The sequence below is a fragment of the Chamaea fasciata genome, unplaced genomic scaffold (assembly GCF_029207755.1).
Source record: "Chamaea fasciata isolate MVZ Bird 193981 ecotype frontalis unplaced genomic scaffold, bChaFas1.0.hap1 SCAF_7, whole genome shotgun sequence".
Classification (NCBI taxonomy): domain Eukaryota; kingdom Metazoa; phylum Chordata; class Aves; order Passeriformes; family Sylviidae; genus Chamaea; species Chamaea fasciata.
This window is the reverse complement of record NW_027094092.1, coordinates 3,398,380-3,417,883: the sequence shown is the minus strand read 5'-3', so window position 1 is coordinate 3,417,883 and position 19,504 is coordinate 3,398,380. Positions and strand designations below refer to the sequence as shown.

Genomic DNA, 19,504 nt, shown 5'->3' with positions numbered 1-19,504 from the left:
TCTGCAGACAGGGCAGGGAACTTTATGAAAAAAAAAGACAAAGCAGCTGTAACCCTGCATGTGCGAACAAAAAACCCTCCACCCAGCGACCAAACCAACCAACCGAAAAGCCACAAACCCCCAAAAGCAAAGGACATCCCCACCCAAAAAATGTACTGGGGAATGGGAAAGGAGTGCATGCTCAGAGGTAGCTGTAGCTGTATACACCTGTACTTAAAGGATTGCCTCCTCAGAGCAATGTACTGCTGTATTTAATTTTTCTGCTGTTAGGTCCTTTCATTGGGTTTTTAACCATCCCGTGAAGAAACAAATACTTGATGTCTTGCTTGCTTTAACTAGTATGTAGTATCTTGTGCCAAACTTCTGTAGGTCTGAGCCTGTGAGAAAATATCTGAGAAGTTAAAATTAACCCAAATTGTTCTAAACTACGCTTCGATGCTCGACATCTGAAATACTGTGATGTGGGATTCTTCACGTATTTCTACTAACCATTGTCCTTCAACTGCAGCGGCTTGAGCAGGAAGGAAAAGTACTTTATGCCTGTGAATTAACTTGAGTGGAAGTCATATTTACCTTGTTGATATAGCACAATTAGTTCTGTGGCTGAGGAATTCTTCCATCGCTTGGAAGCGTGTGGGTCTAGCAGGAGTGGAGGTCAGTCCTGTTCTGCCTCCTGGTTAAACACCCAAGGGTCAGCATCTCCCAGCTCGGGGATTCACCTGGAGAGGGGGTGTTGGAACAGCTCCCTGCTGCTCCACTGTCCCTGGCTAATCTGTGTAATTATTTTGAGTGTTTAAGTATCTGCAGTTAAGCAGCCAGGCTTTGCTGCCTTAATAACATCTTACGCAATGGGACCCTTCCCACGCTCCCGGCAGGCTCAAGGCGACGTGGCACGCTGGAATTTCAGTGTGCACAAGAGGTGGGAGTGCAGAGGGAGTCACTGGAAAGGGACTGTGTGCAATTAACAGTATTTTCTTTTGCAAATCAAAATATCTTTTTCTTTTTCTTAAATCTTTTGTACAACAGTTACTTTTTTTTTTTTTTTTTTTTTTTTTAAAACATTGAATGAACTGTTACATGTTACTGGAGAACTGGTAGCTGAAAGGGATTAGTACCCCAGATGTTAATTTATGGTGTGGTTTAACACAATCTTTTTTTATTTTTTTTTGTCGAACTTAGCTTTTAATTTAAAATGGATTTTAAGGAAAATATTTTAATTTTTGTACTTTTCATTTATAATCAGACTGAACTTCCAGTTTGTTTTTTTTCTTTTTCATTAGCTATGGTATTTTTTTGCTTTATTGGACTCAGGTATGGCTCGTCTAAGAAAAATGCAAAAAAATTGTTGTGCTTTGAAACCTGATTTGTATAATTTGCATAACTGATGACTGCCTGCTTAGGGGTAATGTTTTTGTTACATTTTAAAATAATAAAAATAAGCACTTGACACACATTTCTGTGATCAACAAACGTATCTCAAGTAGACCTAGATGCCGTTACAATATAATTTTCTTTGTAAAGGGGGAATCTTCCTGTGCTCAGTCTCATTATTTTTCCTGTGTCATACATAACCCATTCAGTAAAAGATGGGATGAGGCAGAGGTCTGTCTCTAATAACTCGGTGAAGAATGTAATCTCAAAGGCACAGTCAGTGTCCAGTCTCTGTAGCACATTAAAGGTGTTTTTTTGTTGATTCTTTCCGCTTCCATTTCTTTTTTTCTTTATTAATGGCATACTACACTTCTGGCCTGGCAAAATTGTGCAGTGAAACTCCCCAGTCCAGTTCCGTTTTATGAAATAGACTCTGTATTTGTTTAGTCAAAAGGTCCTGATGAGGAGTTGCTGTGTGGCGCAACAGGCGATTTTATTGCATGAGTGACCAGTGCTTTGAAATGTGATCAGTGGCTGCTGATGTTGCTGAGCCAGACATGAGCCCGGGAAAATAGGGTAAATTGTGTTGGAAAGATGGGCTCGTGAAATTTTCCAAGCAGCCCTGTGCCGGTACAGTAGGAGAGCATTTTTTGCCAGTACAGAGCGAGGAAACTCTAGCTTGCTTTCCAAGTCCTTTGTGCAGACAGCACATTGGCCTGTCCTGTCCCTAACGTGTTTTCTTTGGATTGCGTTCCTTGTGTACTTTAACCTTGCTGGTTATTCCCCTTTGGCCCTTCCGAGGGGTGTTTTGGGGCCCTTCACTAGGAAGGCCTGTGCTCTGTCTCCCACCCGGCATTATCAACAGCAGGAAACACAGAGTGTTGTTGGGAGACGAGGAAGGAAGTTAGACTTCAAAATTCCCCAGTTTGGAACCAATTAGGGTTTTTTTTAATTGTTTTTGTTCCTGTTACCAAGCCTAACTTTAAAATAAATTCTCTTTATGTGAAGTACAGTAGTAACAAATGATGACGCCACTTTCCGGTTGTTTTTTTTTTTTTTCCAGTTTCTTTCTGGTTTTAGTTAGATGCTGCAAGTGGAAATGAGATTTTAAATAAATGAGGGTTCTGCTTGTATTGACATGGTTCTTGATGATTCCATGAAAGCAGAGAGGTCAGAAGTTCCCTCTTCTTTGTTTCCCTCTGTGTTACCATCCCACAGAAATGTGAGAGTGAGGGCTCTGCAGAGGTGAGCGGTGCAGGATGGGGCACGTTTTCCAGTGGTTTTAACCTGAGTGCAACTCTGTGTGGGAAAGGTTGTCTTGAAGAAGGTTATTTCTGTTCTTTCCTCTCTAACGTCTCTGTAAAACCTGTGTATTGCGTGTGCTAAAGGGTGGAGAAAGTGAGGGTACGTATCTGAGGGTTGCTTTTGAGAAGAAAAATGTAAACATTTTCACGAGAACTATTTGCTGAGAATGCAGAGCTGGATTCGCTTTCCCTAGAAAACATCTGAGGGTTGAGTTCCAGGCGATACTCAATTTTCACAGCGTCAAAATTGAATCGTCCTTAAACTAAAAAAAAACCCCCACCAATGTTGAAAACCAGATGTTAGGTTCTTGGTTGGCTGCTAAATGTATTTAGCCTTCCAACCTGTGACTGATGTATGGTCTAATTTTATTAGAACAGGTAATCCTGTGTCATGCATCTCCTGAATGTTCTTTGCAGCAGTTTTTTTTTTTTAGAGCACTTTGGGAACAAATTCATGATGAGCTTGGTGTAATAGTTGCACACAGGATAAAGGAAATAGCTTATAGGTTTGTTCTGGAAATGATGACTTGACAGTAGCCTCCGGCAGTGGAATTTAGCTATCAATAGTGTGTTAATCCAGTTAAGTAGAGAGCCTTTCATAGGGAAATAAGAGTCATGTGTTCTAGCTAAATAATTACCTTTAGCATAATCATGCAACTTGTAAACATTGCCTCGATATTTTTGTGATTTCTTTTTTTGACACAGTTATGACACAGCAATAACTTTTTATTGAAGCAGCGGCACATGCAGCGGCTTTGGATGGTATTTATTTCAGAACATTCTTATCTAAAGCTGTGTTGATGCGTGTAGGCACTGACTTCATCAGCTAGTTTTTGCCTGTTCCTGTTTACCGTTCAGAAAATACCAAACCTCTGACAGTTGTGATTAAGCTTGTGTTTATACCCGAGTTCTAAATCACAGCAAGCCTGCACTGGGACACACTGAGGATTTGGAGAAGTTTGTGAAGCCAGTCCTCTGTTTTACCTGGTTAGGGGATGTTCCCAGGGCTCAGTTTTCACCCCTGAGATCCCCTGGACACAGTTCAGCTCCCATCCTCTTCCCCTCCGGAGGCTGGGCGATGAAATCAACTAGGAGGAAGAAGAGCCAGTTAAATGCGTGACGACTTTCTTCAGTTAACTCCTGGTGGAACTTCCATTTCTCAATTAATAGATTTTTAATATATTTTTCTTTTCCGTGCTGAACAGCGAAACAAAAAGCATTATGATTTCACTTGTCTCTCATTTCAGTGGGTATTCTGACACCAGTGGGGCATAAGAAATACACAACACAGTGAGATTTGTGCTTATTCTGTAGAACGAAGCCTTTTTTTGGTAGTCCTCTTGAATTTGGTAGGCTTGTTTTTTTTTTCTTTTTCTGCTGATGAAACTATCATCACTGAAAATCGAGCACCCTCTCCTCCTGGCCTTGGCAGATGAAGTCTGGTGATGGTTGGTTGGTGTTCCTGTTAGTTTACCGTGCTGCTTTGAGGTTGGGACGGTGGTGGAATCTAGTGAGTGGCAACCTGTTATCTACCACAGTTCATACGAACTTAAAATGAAATCAGGGATATATGCATTTGAGTCTGTTTTTGTCACTTCTAAAGTAATAAAATCGATTTAGAAACAGCTCTGGCATCTTTGAGAAACCTTCACACCTGTAGTTTTATAAATGGGTAGACCTGTTTACATTAGGTTTAACCGCTGCAGCTCCATAAATATGTTACATAGTTACGGTTTTAAATTGCAAAAATGATCATTTCTTATTCTATGGAGCTGTAACCAGCTGGGGAAAAGCACTTAGGAATCATAATGCATTTTATTGCTACATGATGGTTAATAAGCCTTAAAGTGAGCGCTGTGATATTACGTTGGCCATCCTTAGAGGGCCTCTAAGGCAGCAGAATGTAATATTCTGTTTAATAACAGGGCCATCTTGCCTTTTATTTCCAGGGTCACTTGTTTGAGGTCGCTAAGGTAAAGGCCTGTTTCCTTGGTACATCACCAAAGCAGCTTTCTGTCTGTAGGTACTTACTGTACTCTACAAGGCTTGATAAGTCAGTGACATACTTTTTGTAGACTTTAGTGGTTTTCGTCTTCAGATGAAAATTTGTTTCAAAAATGCATCTTTGGGGATTTTTTTTGGATGTCTGCTGGATTTCATGTCTTTCTCGGTTGGTTATTTTTATTGATGTTCGTAAAAATCTGTAATCTTAAATCATAGTACAAGCTGATTTGCCGTAAGGCCATTTGCAGTGTCAGAGACCGAAAATAATAATAACAATAAAGAGTTTGTTTAGTTCTGAAATGACTAATGAAAATACCTGTATTTATCATTATGCTCTAATGGACTCTTCCTCATAAGGTTATGTTACCAGGCTCTAAATCTCTTCTATTTTGATTTTGATGTAGATGTGATACTGTTCTTGTTTCCAGCTATTTATTCTCAAGAGGCTATTTCTGTATAAGGCTTCAAGTATTCCAGCATCTCAGCGATTGTCTGATAATGGATAATTTTGCTGCTCCTTTCCCAGCATCATCATTAACTTGTGTGTTGTTTCCAGAGCCATGACAAGGCTGCTTTGACAGCACCTCTTCCTGGGTAATTGTAAACAAATTTGTAAGCCTGTCTTGGCAGTGGGATTACTGCCAAGGATTCGTTTAGTATATTGGCCTGCTTGTAGTGGTTTATGCTACCCTGCTCATGGACAACAAAATTTCTTGTTCTTGTATAGTCAATGCTCTTCGCTGCTGTCAACCTTAAAATTGCCATTTTGCGAGGAAGACATTCAGGAAAACCGATTGTGGGGAAAATTGTTAGTTGCACCAAAGTCCCGCTGAGCTCTGAGAGTCACTGTCTGATTTCACCAAAAAACTTTGGTCAGTGTCAAGGACCCTAAAGAACTAGAGCAACTTGATGAATCTAGAGGAAAACCGCAAAGATTTCCCTCACCAACAGAAGTGTGTGTGTAGGGACTGCTCAGACTGCAGGCAGCAAAGTAGGACATTGCTGAAATGGAGCTGGAGGTGGCTGCATTTGGGAGGTGTTTTTTTCTTTCAATAAGAGGGGTTTTTTTTCCCCCCTCCCAATTTTAGCATATGCAAGGTTACACTTATTTTTGTAGGTTGACTTCTTCCTAAAAGTGGGAAAGCACAATGTAAGACTGCCAGAAAACTTAATGAACTTGACTCACAAGGAAATATTAACTCTGTTAGCAGAGACACTGCAGGGCCAGTGCTGGGAGCCTTACTAAAAAGCAATGACATAATGCAGGGCTGGCCTTTGCAAGTTTGTCCTATCAATTTGCGGTGTGACAACAGAACCTAAAAATAGTTCCTAGGACTAAGAAAAAGTAGCGCTTTGATTTGAGGATTTTTTTTTCCCCATGGAAAATTCATAAATGCTGGGAAAAAAACCAGTGTGGAATTCTACAAATATCCAAGGAAATCGCAGATACTTTTTTAGTAGAGATTTGTCAACTGGACTTTAGTTCTCACCTTTTCAAGGAGCAGGAGTTCCTGGTAAATACTTCCACTGTGCAGACTCTCATAATGCCATAGCCTTTAGGGCAGTATTCAGGATTCGGCCATCACTTGCAAAATAGTCTAGCTTCACAGTTATTTTATTTTTGCGGTTTTTGTTAGTTGTTGATGCTTTGAATAACTTTTTAGTTGGCATTGACTTGGTTTTGTATTTTGGTACAAGTCATTTGAAAGCTGAATCCAGAATATCTCCCTGGCCTAGTATGGTACATGGTTGGATTATGGGCTTTATGTAGTGTATATTTCTATTCTCTGTTCAGGGCATATTTGAGAGTGCTTCATAATCTTTATTGGTATTATATTAATGCATGTTTAATAGTTCAAATGAAATGACAGTTGTGTTGTTGGAATAACTATTGCTGTTATTTTTTAAAGTCCAGGAAATGTTTATTGCCCCTCACACTTTTCCAGCAGAGGGGGCCTTCTGAAATTCTGTAGAATTCTTTCTCTGCACTCTGAGAAGAGCAGGCAGTGAAGATAACTTCCCTTTCCTTTTCCTCTTGGAGACGAAAGTTCTCCAGCCCCAGCTCAGGGCACTGAACAGTCAGTGTTCTTTAGCCCAATTTGAGCAACAGCTCTTCTGTAAATGAGGGGAAAGTTCCCTGTCTATTTGATCTTCGTTTCTTCTGTTATTATTGTCAACAAGCGTGCCTTTTCCTAACATGAGCGTCTGGCTGTATTGAGAACAGAATGAAGTTTTTAGCCATAACTAATGAGCTACTTGCAATTATAAGTGTCCTGGACCAGACTCAAAGGGTTCACTCAGATGAAAGGCTCCCATTATTATCCAGTTATTATCTAGATCTCGTTTTTATTTTTTCTTTTTTCTTTAAACTGCACTACCTGTTTTTAACTTCTGTTTGCTCACAGCAACATTTTAACATTCAGCGTGATTAAAAAGAATTCCCAGTATAATCTTGTTACCCTGATTTCTTCCTCTAGTGTGGTGGTAGAGGGTCTGGGTTTCAGTATTAGATATCAGGCAAGAACTGCTTTAAAAATATCACCATTTATGTAGTGAGAAGAAGAAATGGAAAAAATCCCTACCCTGTGTTTTAATGTTTGGGTAGATGCATTTTTGAATGTGAATTTACATCAGAAACCTTTGCAAAGCAGGGCTTGCAGAATTGCTGGGGCTCTTTGCTGGAGCCGCGTTCCTGTCATAGCATGTTGTCAGGGTCTGATGTGACATCAGTTCTGAATGTAATAGATACATAGTTAAGCAGTTTATTTTAGGATCCGAAACTCTGCTAAGAATAGGCAGGCTCTCCTTTCAGCGGGAAAGGACAAATAAACTGAAATGGAATCACAGGGAAGGAAAAATAGGAAAAAAGCAGAGAGGAAGAAGCATCTGAGGAGAACAATACAAGGGAAAAACCAGCACCCCCGTGCTGGTGGGGTTCAAGGCTGGGGTGAAACATTTGGAGGGGCCATTGCATCTGGATTCCTTCAGCAGACTGTGGTGTAATGGGAAGCAGGTGATGGGATGTGCTGGAAAAGGCTGAGGTCTTAGCAGTCTAGCCTACCAAAATAGACTTGTGTAGTTTTCCCCATTAGCAGTCCGTAGGTTAAATTCATCAGGGAGGGGAAAAAGCAACCTTTAAATCTTCTAAAGTAATTTCTTAGCTTTGTCAGAACATTAACAGGTGGTTTTCCATCGTTCCCCAAAGCTGAGGTGCTGCTGTGTTTCCCCACGGACGTGTTAGTGGGATTGCTAAGCCATGGGTGAGGATGAGACTTGTTCTGGTGGTGTCATATTTACAGCACGGGTCTAATCATAGAAATTTGTATGGGAAAAACTCGCCAAGTCAGCCAGTTGGTTCACTTGCCAGAGCAGCATAAGTTACTGCAGCAGTATTCAAATTAAAATGAAGGTTGTGAAGTGTTGGTGTGTACTGTGTGTCGGGTGTATTTTTCTGGAAGTTACTGATTCCCACAGGAAATTGAGCCAGACACGTAACAGTTGGGTATGAATCCAGCAGAATATTTAGTATCTAGAAACATTAAAAAATATTTTTATTCACCAAAAGGTCTCGACTACTGTAACCTTGAGAAAGCAGATTAAATTTCATGTGCGTTAATTCACATGCCCCAGTTGCTGCTCTGTAGGTTTTCTGTCGTAACTTTCGCATTACGATTCTTTCTGATTTTTTGTGTTTAATTTAGCAGCTGCATAGGTACTGAGTGTCTAGATAACACTTTATATGGGGGAGTATCCAAAGGGAAATGGATTCTGGTGTTCCATTTATTTAGTGAACAGGACATGAATCTCCAGTGTGAAGCTGAGGCATCAATACATGGCATTTTGCACGACGCTCTTGTTTAAATTGTCTGTGCTTTGAATATTTCAGTTCTAAGCGATCAAGTTGCTGTTAATAGATAGCTTTAAAAAAAATACTAGATTCTCCTACAAGTCCGTTGCTTGTTTCTTTCAAAATTAAACAGCTTTAACAAGCCTACTGTTTCTGTTTATCCTGATGTCATGGTGTCAGTGTTGAATCTTGATTTGACAATGTTTTTATAATCTAGCATCACTACATAAATTATCTGTAATGAAAATACGGATTTTTTTTCTAAGATTGCAATTTTTTAAAACTTTTTTTTCTTCTGTTAATTTTTGGTGAGCTTTCTATAAATTTAAACAATGTAACTTGAAGTCAAAATTTATCAGTCTGAGTTGCAAAATTTCACCAGAACATCACTTTGCATCATCCAGATGAGCATGTATCAGCAGTTTAAAAAATCCTTTTCACAATGGATAAGGATGTGAGCAAACTTTCTTACTCTCTGCAGTATCTGTGGGGTGTGTTCGTCTCCAGTGCTGTGTGCCTGCCCGGAGAATTGCTGTGCAACAGCTTAATGCTGGAAAATGATTTCAAATAGTTCAGTCGCTTCATGGTTTAGTGAACTCTTGGGCTGAGCTGCAGACCTGCAGCAGGCAGGTGTCTTGTTGCCCTGTGTGGGAGGGCAAACTCTGTTACAAGTGCTGCTGAAGAATGAAGGAAATTTTTCTTTGTGTCTTCAGGTTAGACTTCTCTTTGGTGTTGTTCTGGGTTTTTTTTTGTGTGCGGTTTCTGTTTGGTTTTGGGGTTTTTTTGTTCTGTTTTTCTTAATAGCTGGTTAAAATAAAGTAATATATTGTGATTCACTTGATTCTTAACGTAACAGCAACATCCTTGTGTTCCCTCTTTTTTTTTTTTAATGTGAACTATGCCAGTAACAGAGAGCCTCATGCTGATCAGTCGTATTAGAAAATAATTCCTCTTTCCCTTGCCTTATGTCTGCTGGGGTTTTTCTACACCAGGATCTGTCTGCTCGCTTCTTTAGCACCACCGTAACTTTGTACCCCGAGGTCAGTTGTAGGACTGTGGTCATCACGGGTTAAAACATAAAGCTTTGCAGAAAACCGACTTAAAAGGCCTTGGCATTCTCGACAAGGATGCCACAAGCAAATACTGCTGTGCTTCTCACTCTTCTGTAAAACTCTCTACCTGTTCTTCAGCTGACGTTGGGCACTGCAAGTCCACGTGGGCCCTTACAGAGTTAGAAATTGTTCTTCCCGCAGAATCAACAATAACAAAGTAAAGCGGGGAGGGAATTAAGTTCTAGCATGTCTGAGCTGTGAGGCCTTGAAACGTCCCACGCTGTGCTCTTCTCTTGTCCTCCTCCAGAGCTGGCAATCCGTGTTTGATCCTCGCCTTGGGTGGAGGTCAGCTCGTGGCTGCCAGCAGCCCCGCTGCTTGGCCTTCCACAGCTACTTGTGCTTGCCTTGACTGCAATCACTGTTCCGAACAAGATCATTTCAAGTCTGGTTTTCTTCAAAAATGATGTGGACAGTTCAGCAGCTCATCTCGGGGGTTTGTTTTGTACGAAGCCTGTGTACAAGATATTGGGTGTTTTCCTTTTCTGGGCAGAGGCAATGTCTGTGTGATCATCTCCTGCAACCTTCGACCGGTGCAAGGATAAAGCACTGCAGGGTGGTCCCACAGTTAGGAGTAAGTTCTGCAAGCACACAAAGGGTACTGTCAAAATTCAGTTATTGGTAAGTAACCTCATTTGACACTTAAAATACTGACACTTTGCTATCCAAAATGTAAATGTGTTAAATAGCAGGGTTTATTTATCAATAAAGCATCTGAAGAGTTTATATCTGCACCATTTTGTTCATTCTGTTGCTACATCAGTATCTACTTTGCTTAATTTTCATGTAATTCAAAAACTGCTTAACATATCAAGTGTATAAATAATCACTCGGTAAGTCTTTTCAAGGAAAATCAAAATCATGAGAAGGCAGAAGCATAAACATCTGGTTTTAATAAAATCTACTCCTCCTTTCATGGGAGATAGCGGATAATTGGAAAAGAGTCTGCTGAAATCATTTGTTTTATTATTCACATCTGAATAAATCAAACAGGAATAACTAAATAATTATCTTCAATATTTTTGGTAAGTGGTTAGAGAAAGTTGATTAGCTTAAAATTTGTGTTTGCTCCCTCAAAACAGAATTCTTTCTCAGTATCAGGAAAAAGATCTAGGATAGTTTGTGATTTTTTTACTATTTGAGGAAATTACCTAGGATTTAATTTTTTTTTTCTCATTTAATTTCTTGTTGAATTTCTTTTCCCCATTCAGTTATGAGCTGTAAGTTCTAAAGAATTTTTTTGTAGCGATTGCTTCTTTTTTTATGTAGTCACGTATGTGGGCCACTTTCTAGATAAGATTTTGAAATCCTTCTCTGGGGCAGATCAGGGTTCAAAGTTAAACTGGCAGGTGCATGTCAGTCTTATATGTTCTATATTTATATATATATCACTGGGAGGCTCTGAGGGGAAGTAGGTCTTTTCTAGCTGTTGAGCATGCATAGTCCTGTGGAAATGTTTTATTGGGCAAAAATGAGGTTTTATCATTTGAGGGCAGAAAAACTCACACTGTGGCCATAGGATTTTACAGGGGATGCAGAGACTGGTTCCCTGTCTCTTCACTACCACTTCCCATGCACCGAACTCCTTCAAAGGAGGATAGAAACTAGGAGTGAGGGCGTAACTTCCCATATCAGCTTGAACAGAATTATTCTCACTATATTTCAAGGTACATGGTGACATAGCCTTGAATTGCAGAGACTGGTGGAATTGAATCTTTCCTGCCACCTCAATGAGAAAGATGCCCCTATCCAGCTTAGCTAACATTTCCCAAGTCTGTGTCTGAGCACTTATATTTTTGATTTCTAAGTCCTCTTACATTGTTAGGGTTTAAAAAAACACCCCCCGCCCCCATCAGAGTTTGCTACTTATGTACTTCCTAATGCCTGGTCATAAAAGAGTTAATGTAGCTCTAGAATTCAGTTTTTCATTGTTGATTTGCTGCAGTGTTCTTTCCAAGGAATAGGGAGGAAGGCTCCTAGTCTGGCATTGTGTACCATACTTGTGTTTCTAAGACCGAATACATGTTAGCACGTGACACTGCCAGTCTGCATTCTGACATCTCAGTGGGCTTGAAAGCAAGACTCAGTAAATTCAGCTATAAAAGTGTTCTTAGGAAGTGCAATTGAATGATTTTTTTTTTAATGTGCAACACAACTATTTTAAAGATGCCTATAAATATTATTGATATAATTCATATTTTAACAAAGTGACGTTGCAAGTAACAATTATTCTGACCATGAGGAGAAGATTGTAGAGACTAGAGGATTGTACAGAAGATTGTAGTTTGGGTCAAGGGATTTGCTTGGGTAACTTGTATATTTGTGCAAGAACAGTGATTTTGGTGTGTAGGAAATGAGATATATGTATGTTCTCAGATCAGCAGTCTATGTATCCTGGTCTTTTGTTGCTGGAGAAAATTTACTGTAGCACAAGGTTGCACTTCAGTGACTTCTGATGCAATTTTCTTGCAGCTCTACACAATTGATGGCTGTTTTTGTTCTACGTGGATTCAACCCTTACTGTATAATCTAGAACCCTTGTGGATATTTTCCTGTCTATCCATTCTTAAATACTCCTAATATTTTTTTTTTATCTCAACAGTGACCTGTGATTCTGAGAGTAATTGTAATTCTGGCTTTAAAAATCCACTTTTATATTTACATCAGTCTTTATCTCAAAATGGGTGGGGGATTCCTTGGTCTTCTAGAGTGAGGCAGGGCATTAGAAACACCTGTCTGCTTCTCTTCCCTTATTTATTATATAATTTGAGTAATGTTGCTGATCATTCATGATTCCCTGAAGCTTTATAATTCTAACCGGGGTTTCTTCTTGTACCCAAATCTCTTCAAGTCTTTAATTTACATTGTCCTTTTCTGCGTCTTTTCTATTTGATGTATCCTTTTTCAGATGGGGGTGACCAAAACTGAACACAGAATTCAAAAGTGAACACACACTATTCAAGGTGAGGGAATATCACTAGTTTTATATAAGGCATAATATTTTTAAATATGTCTTTGTCCTTTAAAAATAAATACTGATGTCCTGATTATTTTTGCTCCCAATTGTAAAATACTTTTCTTGAATAATCTGTAAAGTTGCCTAGATTTTTCATTGAAAAGTTGGTTAATTTCTAACATAATTTCTTCTGGGTAATTAATGAATGAATGTGGTGCGTTAACTTTCATTATGGTTTACTATACACCATGTATGCTCTACTTCCTGTGGTTGTTTTTGATTTAATTGCATATTTGAAATTCCTTTTGAAGACCGTCATGAATCCACTGTAGAGCCAACTGATCTTTATATCCTTCATCATTTCCAGGTTTTGTCATTACATGGTTCCTTCCCATTTCATCCTTCAGATTACTGAAGTGTACTTGCCTGGGAGTTTTTTCTGGGTGTGGCCACCTTGGTTTTGATCCCTCCAGCCAAGAGTCTTCCCTATGTTCTTGCAGATCTTGAAGAAAGGTTTGCGTTCCTTCACGTGTGTGATAAAGACTGGTAGTTGAAGAGAGCGAATTGTACATGAAAAGACTCATCAGGACGCCCATTGCCATCCCTCATTAACTTAGTCACTGCATCTGATCCTTCTCTTAGGCCTCCTTTCTTTAGGAGAAGAATTGTGTGTCTCACAGCCCATGTGTGGCTATTCCTTTCAGAAGGGATATGCTTGCATTGTGCTCCGGATGGTAGACGAGGGGGAAAGAGGTGTTCTCAGGGTGGTAATCTGGTTTGACTTTAACTCTTGCAAATTGGATTCATTTACGTGAGTTCTCCATACCAGGACTTTTCAGGTGATTAATTAAAAAAAATATAACCATCCCACCCTTTTGATGGCTTCCTTGCATTAGAATTTCTTGTCATGGTGACATTGTGTTGTGTCCGGAGTAGGTAATTACTAGGCATTGTCAGCACAGTGGTAAATAGAGGTAGTGAAGTTTGATAGTAAAGTTTGAGGGGAGCAAGGCTATTTCTATACTCCCCACTCTGGAGAGCCATAGGTGGTCAGTAAATAAACCAGTGCCGTGATCAACAGTCGATACACTGACCCTCCCACACTGCAGGGAAATAAAAAATAAAACTTGCTCAATCTTTAGTCTCATTTCCTTGGTCTGTGAGAGGGTATGTGTAGTGTGACTGTGTTATAGGACCTTCAGTGGGAACATACAGAGAAATTATTCCTGCATTCAGCTGAATTTTTCATGAAAGTACAGTTCTGGGAAGCTGCTGTTCTTATTGTTTTGTGCTGTTCTTCAGTTGTTACTTTGTACAATGGCTGTTGGGTTTTAGCTTTTTCATGTAACTTCTGTTCTAAATTGGATTTCTAACCAACGATTTCTAGGTAATGATCGTCTGAAAGGGTTTGACCTCTCTACAGATTTTTTTATGACTTATTTTTGTAGTATGGCTAATTCTTGCTCTTCATTCTTTGTTCCCCTGGTGTAAGGGTTGGAAGAAATTTTGTTACTATGCTGCAGTTTTGATTTTTTTTAGCAAGTTCTTGCTTGGGGCTTGTTTTTGGTTGTTTGTTTGTTTTTAATCCTCTGTCAAGGAACTATCTCGTTTTTCTTCAGATTTGTTTGTTTTGTTACTTTATTCCAAGCTGGCTAACATGCTGAAGCTAAACTATTTTATGAAATATTCTGGTCTTTGAACAAGTTAATAGAACAATTTGTGTGATTTCTTTTCTCATAAGCTTACAAAAAGTTATAGGATAGTATATGTATTTATAGTCTCTGATGTAATAAATAGAAATGTGACTATCCAGACAAGCAGCTGAAACAAGTATTCATTTGTGTCCTTAATCTTTTTAGATCTTTTTAATTGTAAAGTCTAAGCTGTGCTGTTTTATGATAATATTTTAAATTAATGTTTAATTAACACTGATAAGAAGGAAATAGGTGCTTTCTCTCTAAAATCTTGCTTTTAATTTAAGCACATTTAAGTAAGATTCGGTGTCCTTAAGAAGTTTAGAAAATTCTGGTGTTCTCCTTGTTGATGTCTTGGTATGGGATAACAGGTGCTGTTTGCTGAGGTGGAGACTGTGGTGTCTTCTGGTGCACTGAATATCATGTGATCTGCAGTAAAAACTGAGCAGGAGTGTCTGTGGGGTGCTGTTTTGAGAGAGAGAAATACTGAGTTAAACTGTTTTTTGAGTAATCTGGTGTTAAAGTGACTGTTGGGACATCTGCAGTTCCTACCACTCTCATCTATGCTTGTAGTTAGGAAAGGGAGTATCTTCCTTTTGAGGTCCCTGGTAAAATATTCCTTACAGGAGAAATCAGCTGTGGATTATCTTAAAAATAAAAGTTCAAGAATGATCCTCTCTGCTTGAACACTTTTCTTTCCAGCTCTCCAGACAGATTTTTAATGGGAGCTTTAAAAGAAGGAGAAACAGAAGCAGGTGTTTTTGAGCGTGACATTAACAAACTTTAGTTTAACAAAAATATTTGAGCTGGCTAAGACCACTCCAAACGTAATCAAACTCAGTTACATTCCTCCTGCAACTTAATTTGCTGTGAGAAAGTTGCTCCATTTTAAGGACTAACGTGAGACGTGGTAGGTGACACTGGCCCTGAAAGAGCAGCAGCTCTTCATCTTCCTCTCTTCAAGCTGGCCTGAAAATGATTTTTGTTCCCTGTACTGTAGAATGGTGCAGGTAGCTGTGCTTAGGAGCACGTTTGTTTCCCCTTCCTTTCCGGATGGTTGGTCCGATGCTGGCAAGTGAGGAGCACTTTGCCTCTCCTGAAATGCCGCCTTTTTCCTTAGACTTATTTATTAGTGCTCTTCTTCGTGAAAAACTAACAGATTACTGTATTGTGAAACAGAGCAAGCATTCTCTCTTTTAATTTTTTTTGCTTCCCTTCATCCTCCTTTTCTTTGGAATCTCTCCGAAGGGGCGCGCGGCAGACCGAGGGACTGCGGCTATTTTTGCACGGCGCACATATTAACCATTGAGTAAACCTAAGAGGTTTTACAGGGCTTATTTTAGCAGGAGCATTTGTTAAAGCCTCTGTATCCATAGGCTGTGTGTATATTCATTAACTATTCAGGGCTGTAACATAATACAACAAAAGGAAGTGTATTTTAACAGAGATCTGTAACAACCATAGGCAGACTGGCACCCAGCCAGGGGGGAAAGGCAGATGTTTCTCGCTGCTATTTCTGTCTTGTGCCATCCAAAGGTATTGAATTGGTTTCTTGGATAACAAAACTAGGTAAGACTTACTGCGGTGTCACGATCCTGCATTGCAAAAATACGTATGTTCGATCCCCAGAAGTTTATTGTAGTCAAATCTTTGGAGGCAGTGGAAAACTGAGCCTCTCCAGTTTCACCGCCGGCGTGAAGAGATTTAGCCTTCATATAATCACATCCAAAATGGTTTGTGGCAACGATGGGGAGAACTGAAGTGCTAGCATGAATGGAAAATACAGAAGTATTTAACAGAATATCCTGTCTTAGAGATTTTCTTATCCAGGGAAAGTGTTGGACTTTTCCTGTGGCAGAAGGCTCGGATGGCTTCACTGGTCAGGGGTGGAGCAGAGCATTGGGAGCCCTTTCCGTGGTGGTGAACGTGCCTCCTTGGAGCTTGAAATATGTCTATTTACAGCTTCCACCAACTGCCCCTTGTGAAAAGGGATGGAGATGCTTCAGCTCTTGGTCTGCTCTACGGCTACAAGATAGCTCCTCTGTCCCAAAGTAGCGTAAAAATAGGAATTTGTTCCCAATCCAGTACATGTCAGTAATTTAAAGAATATTTTAATGAAGGTGAATGTCAGAGGGCAATGAGGTATGTAGGTATTTACTATGATCAGAGTCTGTTTTGTGCGTGGAATGTCAATAGGCTACACCAGGATGTGCTGAAGCATAAGACTTGAGAGCTTTCACCCAGGTGAGAAATCCCACGTTTCCTGGTCAGTTGGATGCTCCTGTTCTGCCCAGCTGCAATGGGAATTACCCTCTTGGTTTTAACCACCTTCCTACTGTTCTGTGACATCAGATTGTCTGCTTTAAAAGTAGATCCCTTTATCGTGTGATGCTTTAAATAATACTTGACATCTCTAGGCATCTTTCCGTATTAGAATGCAGATATAAATTAATTCTTCTTTCTTTTCTTAGTAGCTTGAATGAGATGGGAGGGAAGGTTTTAAAAGGACAAATACAATGAAAATGGATATTTGTGAAATGCTTGAGTTCCATTCCACAGAGATGTGAACAGAGATGTTAAAAGCTCCTTTAGCAGCTGTGTCAATACCAATTTTTCTGGTTCTTGAGTTCAGACCTAAATTCAGATGATGTTGGTTAAATAATTCACATTTGCTTTAGGTGAAAAATAACACCTGCTCTGTTTACCAAGTACAATGCTCTCATTTAAGTGATTTAAAAATTGATCACATTCAACTGATTTGAGTACATTAAGGGATTTGCAGTGATGTAATTAAATTGATATTTTAAATAGCTTTAACTGTACTGTACAGTTGAGAAGTGTGCAAGTGGATTTGCAGATAAAACTTTTGGTTTTTTGGTTGAGGGTTTTTTTGGGTTTTTTTTTTTTTTGAGATAAATTTTGGAATATAGTTACAGACATGTGACACTGAGTGGACAAATCATTTGAGATTTGTCATTACATTTGCATACTGGAGAAAGGCAAAAGTTCTGAATCAGGGACATGCTGTTTTCCAGGCGTATCGGTTTTCACGTACATAGCAAACTGGTACTTGTAGGAAAAAATCATCTTGGAGCTGCAAAATATTGCCACGGGTTACCTAGATAAACAAAAATGCAATTTCTGTTGCTATGATTTTATTGAAGTAATTATCAAGGAACAGATTTTGGTTTTTTATTTTTTCTTTGTCATGTTGGATTGTTGAATGACCTTTCTTCCCCAAGGAAAAAACTTCAGTAACCATGTTTAATTTGCAGAGCACCAGAGATCATACTGGGATTGCCGTTTTGTGAAGCCATAGACATGTGGTCGTTAGGGTGTGTGATTGCAGAGCTGTTTCTTGGATGGCCACTGTACCCAGGAGCACTGGAATATGACCAGGTAGTAGAATAAATTTCATGAGCATATGCACACTTTCTGCAACTTAGGAATTTCAGATCATTAAATCCAGAGTTTTAAATGCTAATCATATGCCCTGTTATGTAGCATTTCTTCAAGTCTGTTCAGTGTTTTTAATTTAGTCTTATTGCTTGTCCTAGCAACATAATTTCTGATTCTGAACCCAAACTGTATATTGTGCCGCTTTTTTTTGAATTAAATTTCCATTTGTCCTCCTCCCTTTGTCTTATGAAATAGTTTTTGGTATCGAAGCTGCTTTTTCTGATGGAAACCAAAGTTTGCAGCTACCATCATTGCATTATAATCTCTCTTTCATTTGCCATGAACAGGGTTGACTCTGGAATGTCTATTCAGATGTCAGGATTAATTGTGCTCTGAGTACTTTCTGATGCTTTCTGGAAACCCAACAAAGCTCGAGGATTTGAGAGCCTGTACTTCACGAGGAACGAGAATGAGCTGTCACAATCGTACTGTAGATAGGCAGGGGTAAAGCTTGAAGCTCTTAAAGCTCTGCCGTTGCTTTGTTGGAGTTTTCAGCTACTGACACCATCAGCATTAGTGAGCAAGCTTAATAAAACCCCACATTGTTCCTAATGAAAGATGTAGAACGTTTTTATTTTAAACACTTAGAAAATGATGCGGAATTTGGGAGGAATGTAGTCAGCATCCTGACCATGCCCACCTGGTTTTGAACTTTGCAAGTGAAGCAGCAATCTCTTGAAGACCCCAGAAGGAAGAGCACTGGCTTCTTGCTAAGTTCTAATCTTTGATTCAGCATTTAGTTCAGAGGATGTTGTTTAGGTTATTCAAGTCCTGCTCATGGAGTGGGCTTTTGGCTCCCTGCACTTTCAGATCAGACTCACTTTGCTGGAAATCTGTTAGAACCATTTTCAGGGGATATATTAATTTTGTGTTGATGTTGGTAATGCTTCGTATTTCAGTTTCCATCATTTACACAAAATGCAGCGTTTCACAGTGGAAAGTGAGCTATGAATGGAATGTGGGTTCATGCTTTGATGCATTTAGAAGACCTTTTTGCAGACTGTTGCCGCTAAAACGGAAAACAGAAGAGGAAAAGTCTAACAACCCATACAATTCACTGTTCTTTTTAAGGATAAAGTGAAGGCATTTGTATTTTGGAAAGAATCTATAATGCTCTCTCAAAAAATTCCAAGAACTCGGCAAATTTATTTACCTCTTACATATCATTCGAGTTTGGTGGAAGCCTCAGTTACTAACTCATCCAGCAACTTGCCTGATCCTCATGGTGGAGAAGTCGTGGTGGAAGACGGGCTGCAACCTCCTCTGCACCAGCAGGATTTGCCTTACTTTAACCAGTCTTGTAACTGTGCTCCAGCAGGTCTGCAAAACTTGCTTTGGAGAAATTGGATTCAGGGTTTTTCTCAGAATCCATGAGCACAGCAGGAGTAGGAGACGGCTTCCAGGGAATTCCTGTCCTCCTGCTACATGGTGTGTGTCACCGAGTAAACAAACAGGCTTTGTGCTGCGTTTCCCCCCTGTCCCCCCGGTGTGTGGCAACCAACACACTGGCCCTTGAAAGGGAGCTCTTAGTTCTTACATTCATTTGTGTTGGAAACAGTAACAGCTGCATTTCTCAGGGGAAAACAGTCCTGTCTTCTGAGCTTTAATACTCTTCAGAAACAGGCACAGGTGCTTAACTGCTGAAGTTTTGAATTAATGCACTGGCTTTCCCCCTCTATTTTTGAAGACTGTTTTCTGAGGACGTTATAAATGATCTAGAAACATTTCTGGTTTCTGAGGACATTATAAATGGTCTAGAA

General features: G+C 39.6%; 1 protein-coding gene across 7 annotated transcripts in view; it reads left to right on the top strand.

Annotated features, from left to right (window-relative positions):
- HIPK3 (homeodomain interacting protein kinase 3) overlaps window positions 1–19,504 on the top strand; it is a 67,302-nt gene that overhangs the window by 28,333 nt on the left and 19,465 nt on the right. For all 7 annotated transcript variants that reach the window (XM_066187232.1, XM_066187231.1, XM_066187230.1 and 4 more), the window contains exon 3: window positions 17,561–17,684. In XM_066187232.1, the coding sequence (XP_066043329.1) occupies window positions 17,561–17,684 (124 nt within the window). The remainder of the gene's footprint in view (window positions 1–17,560; window positions 17,685–19,504) is intronic.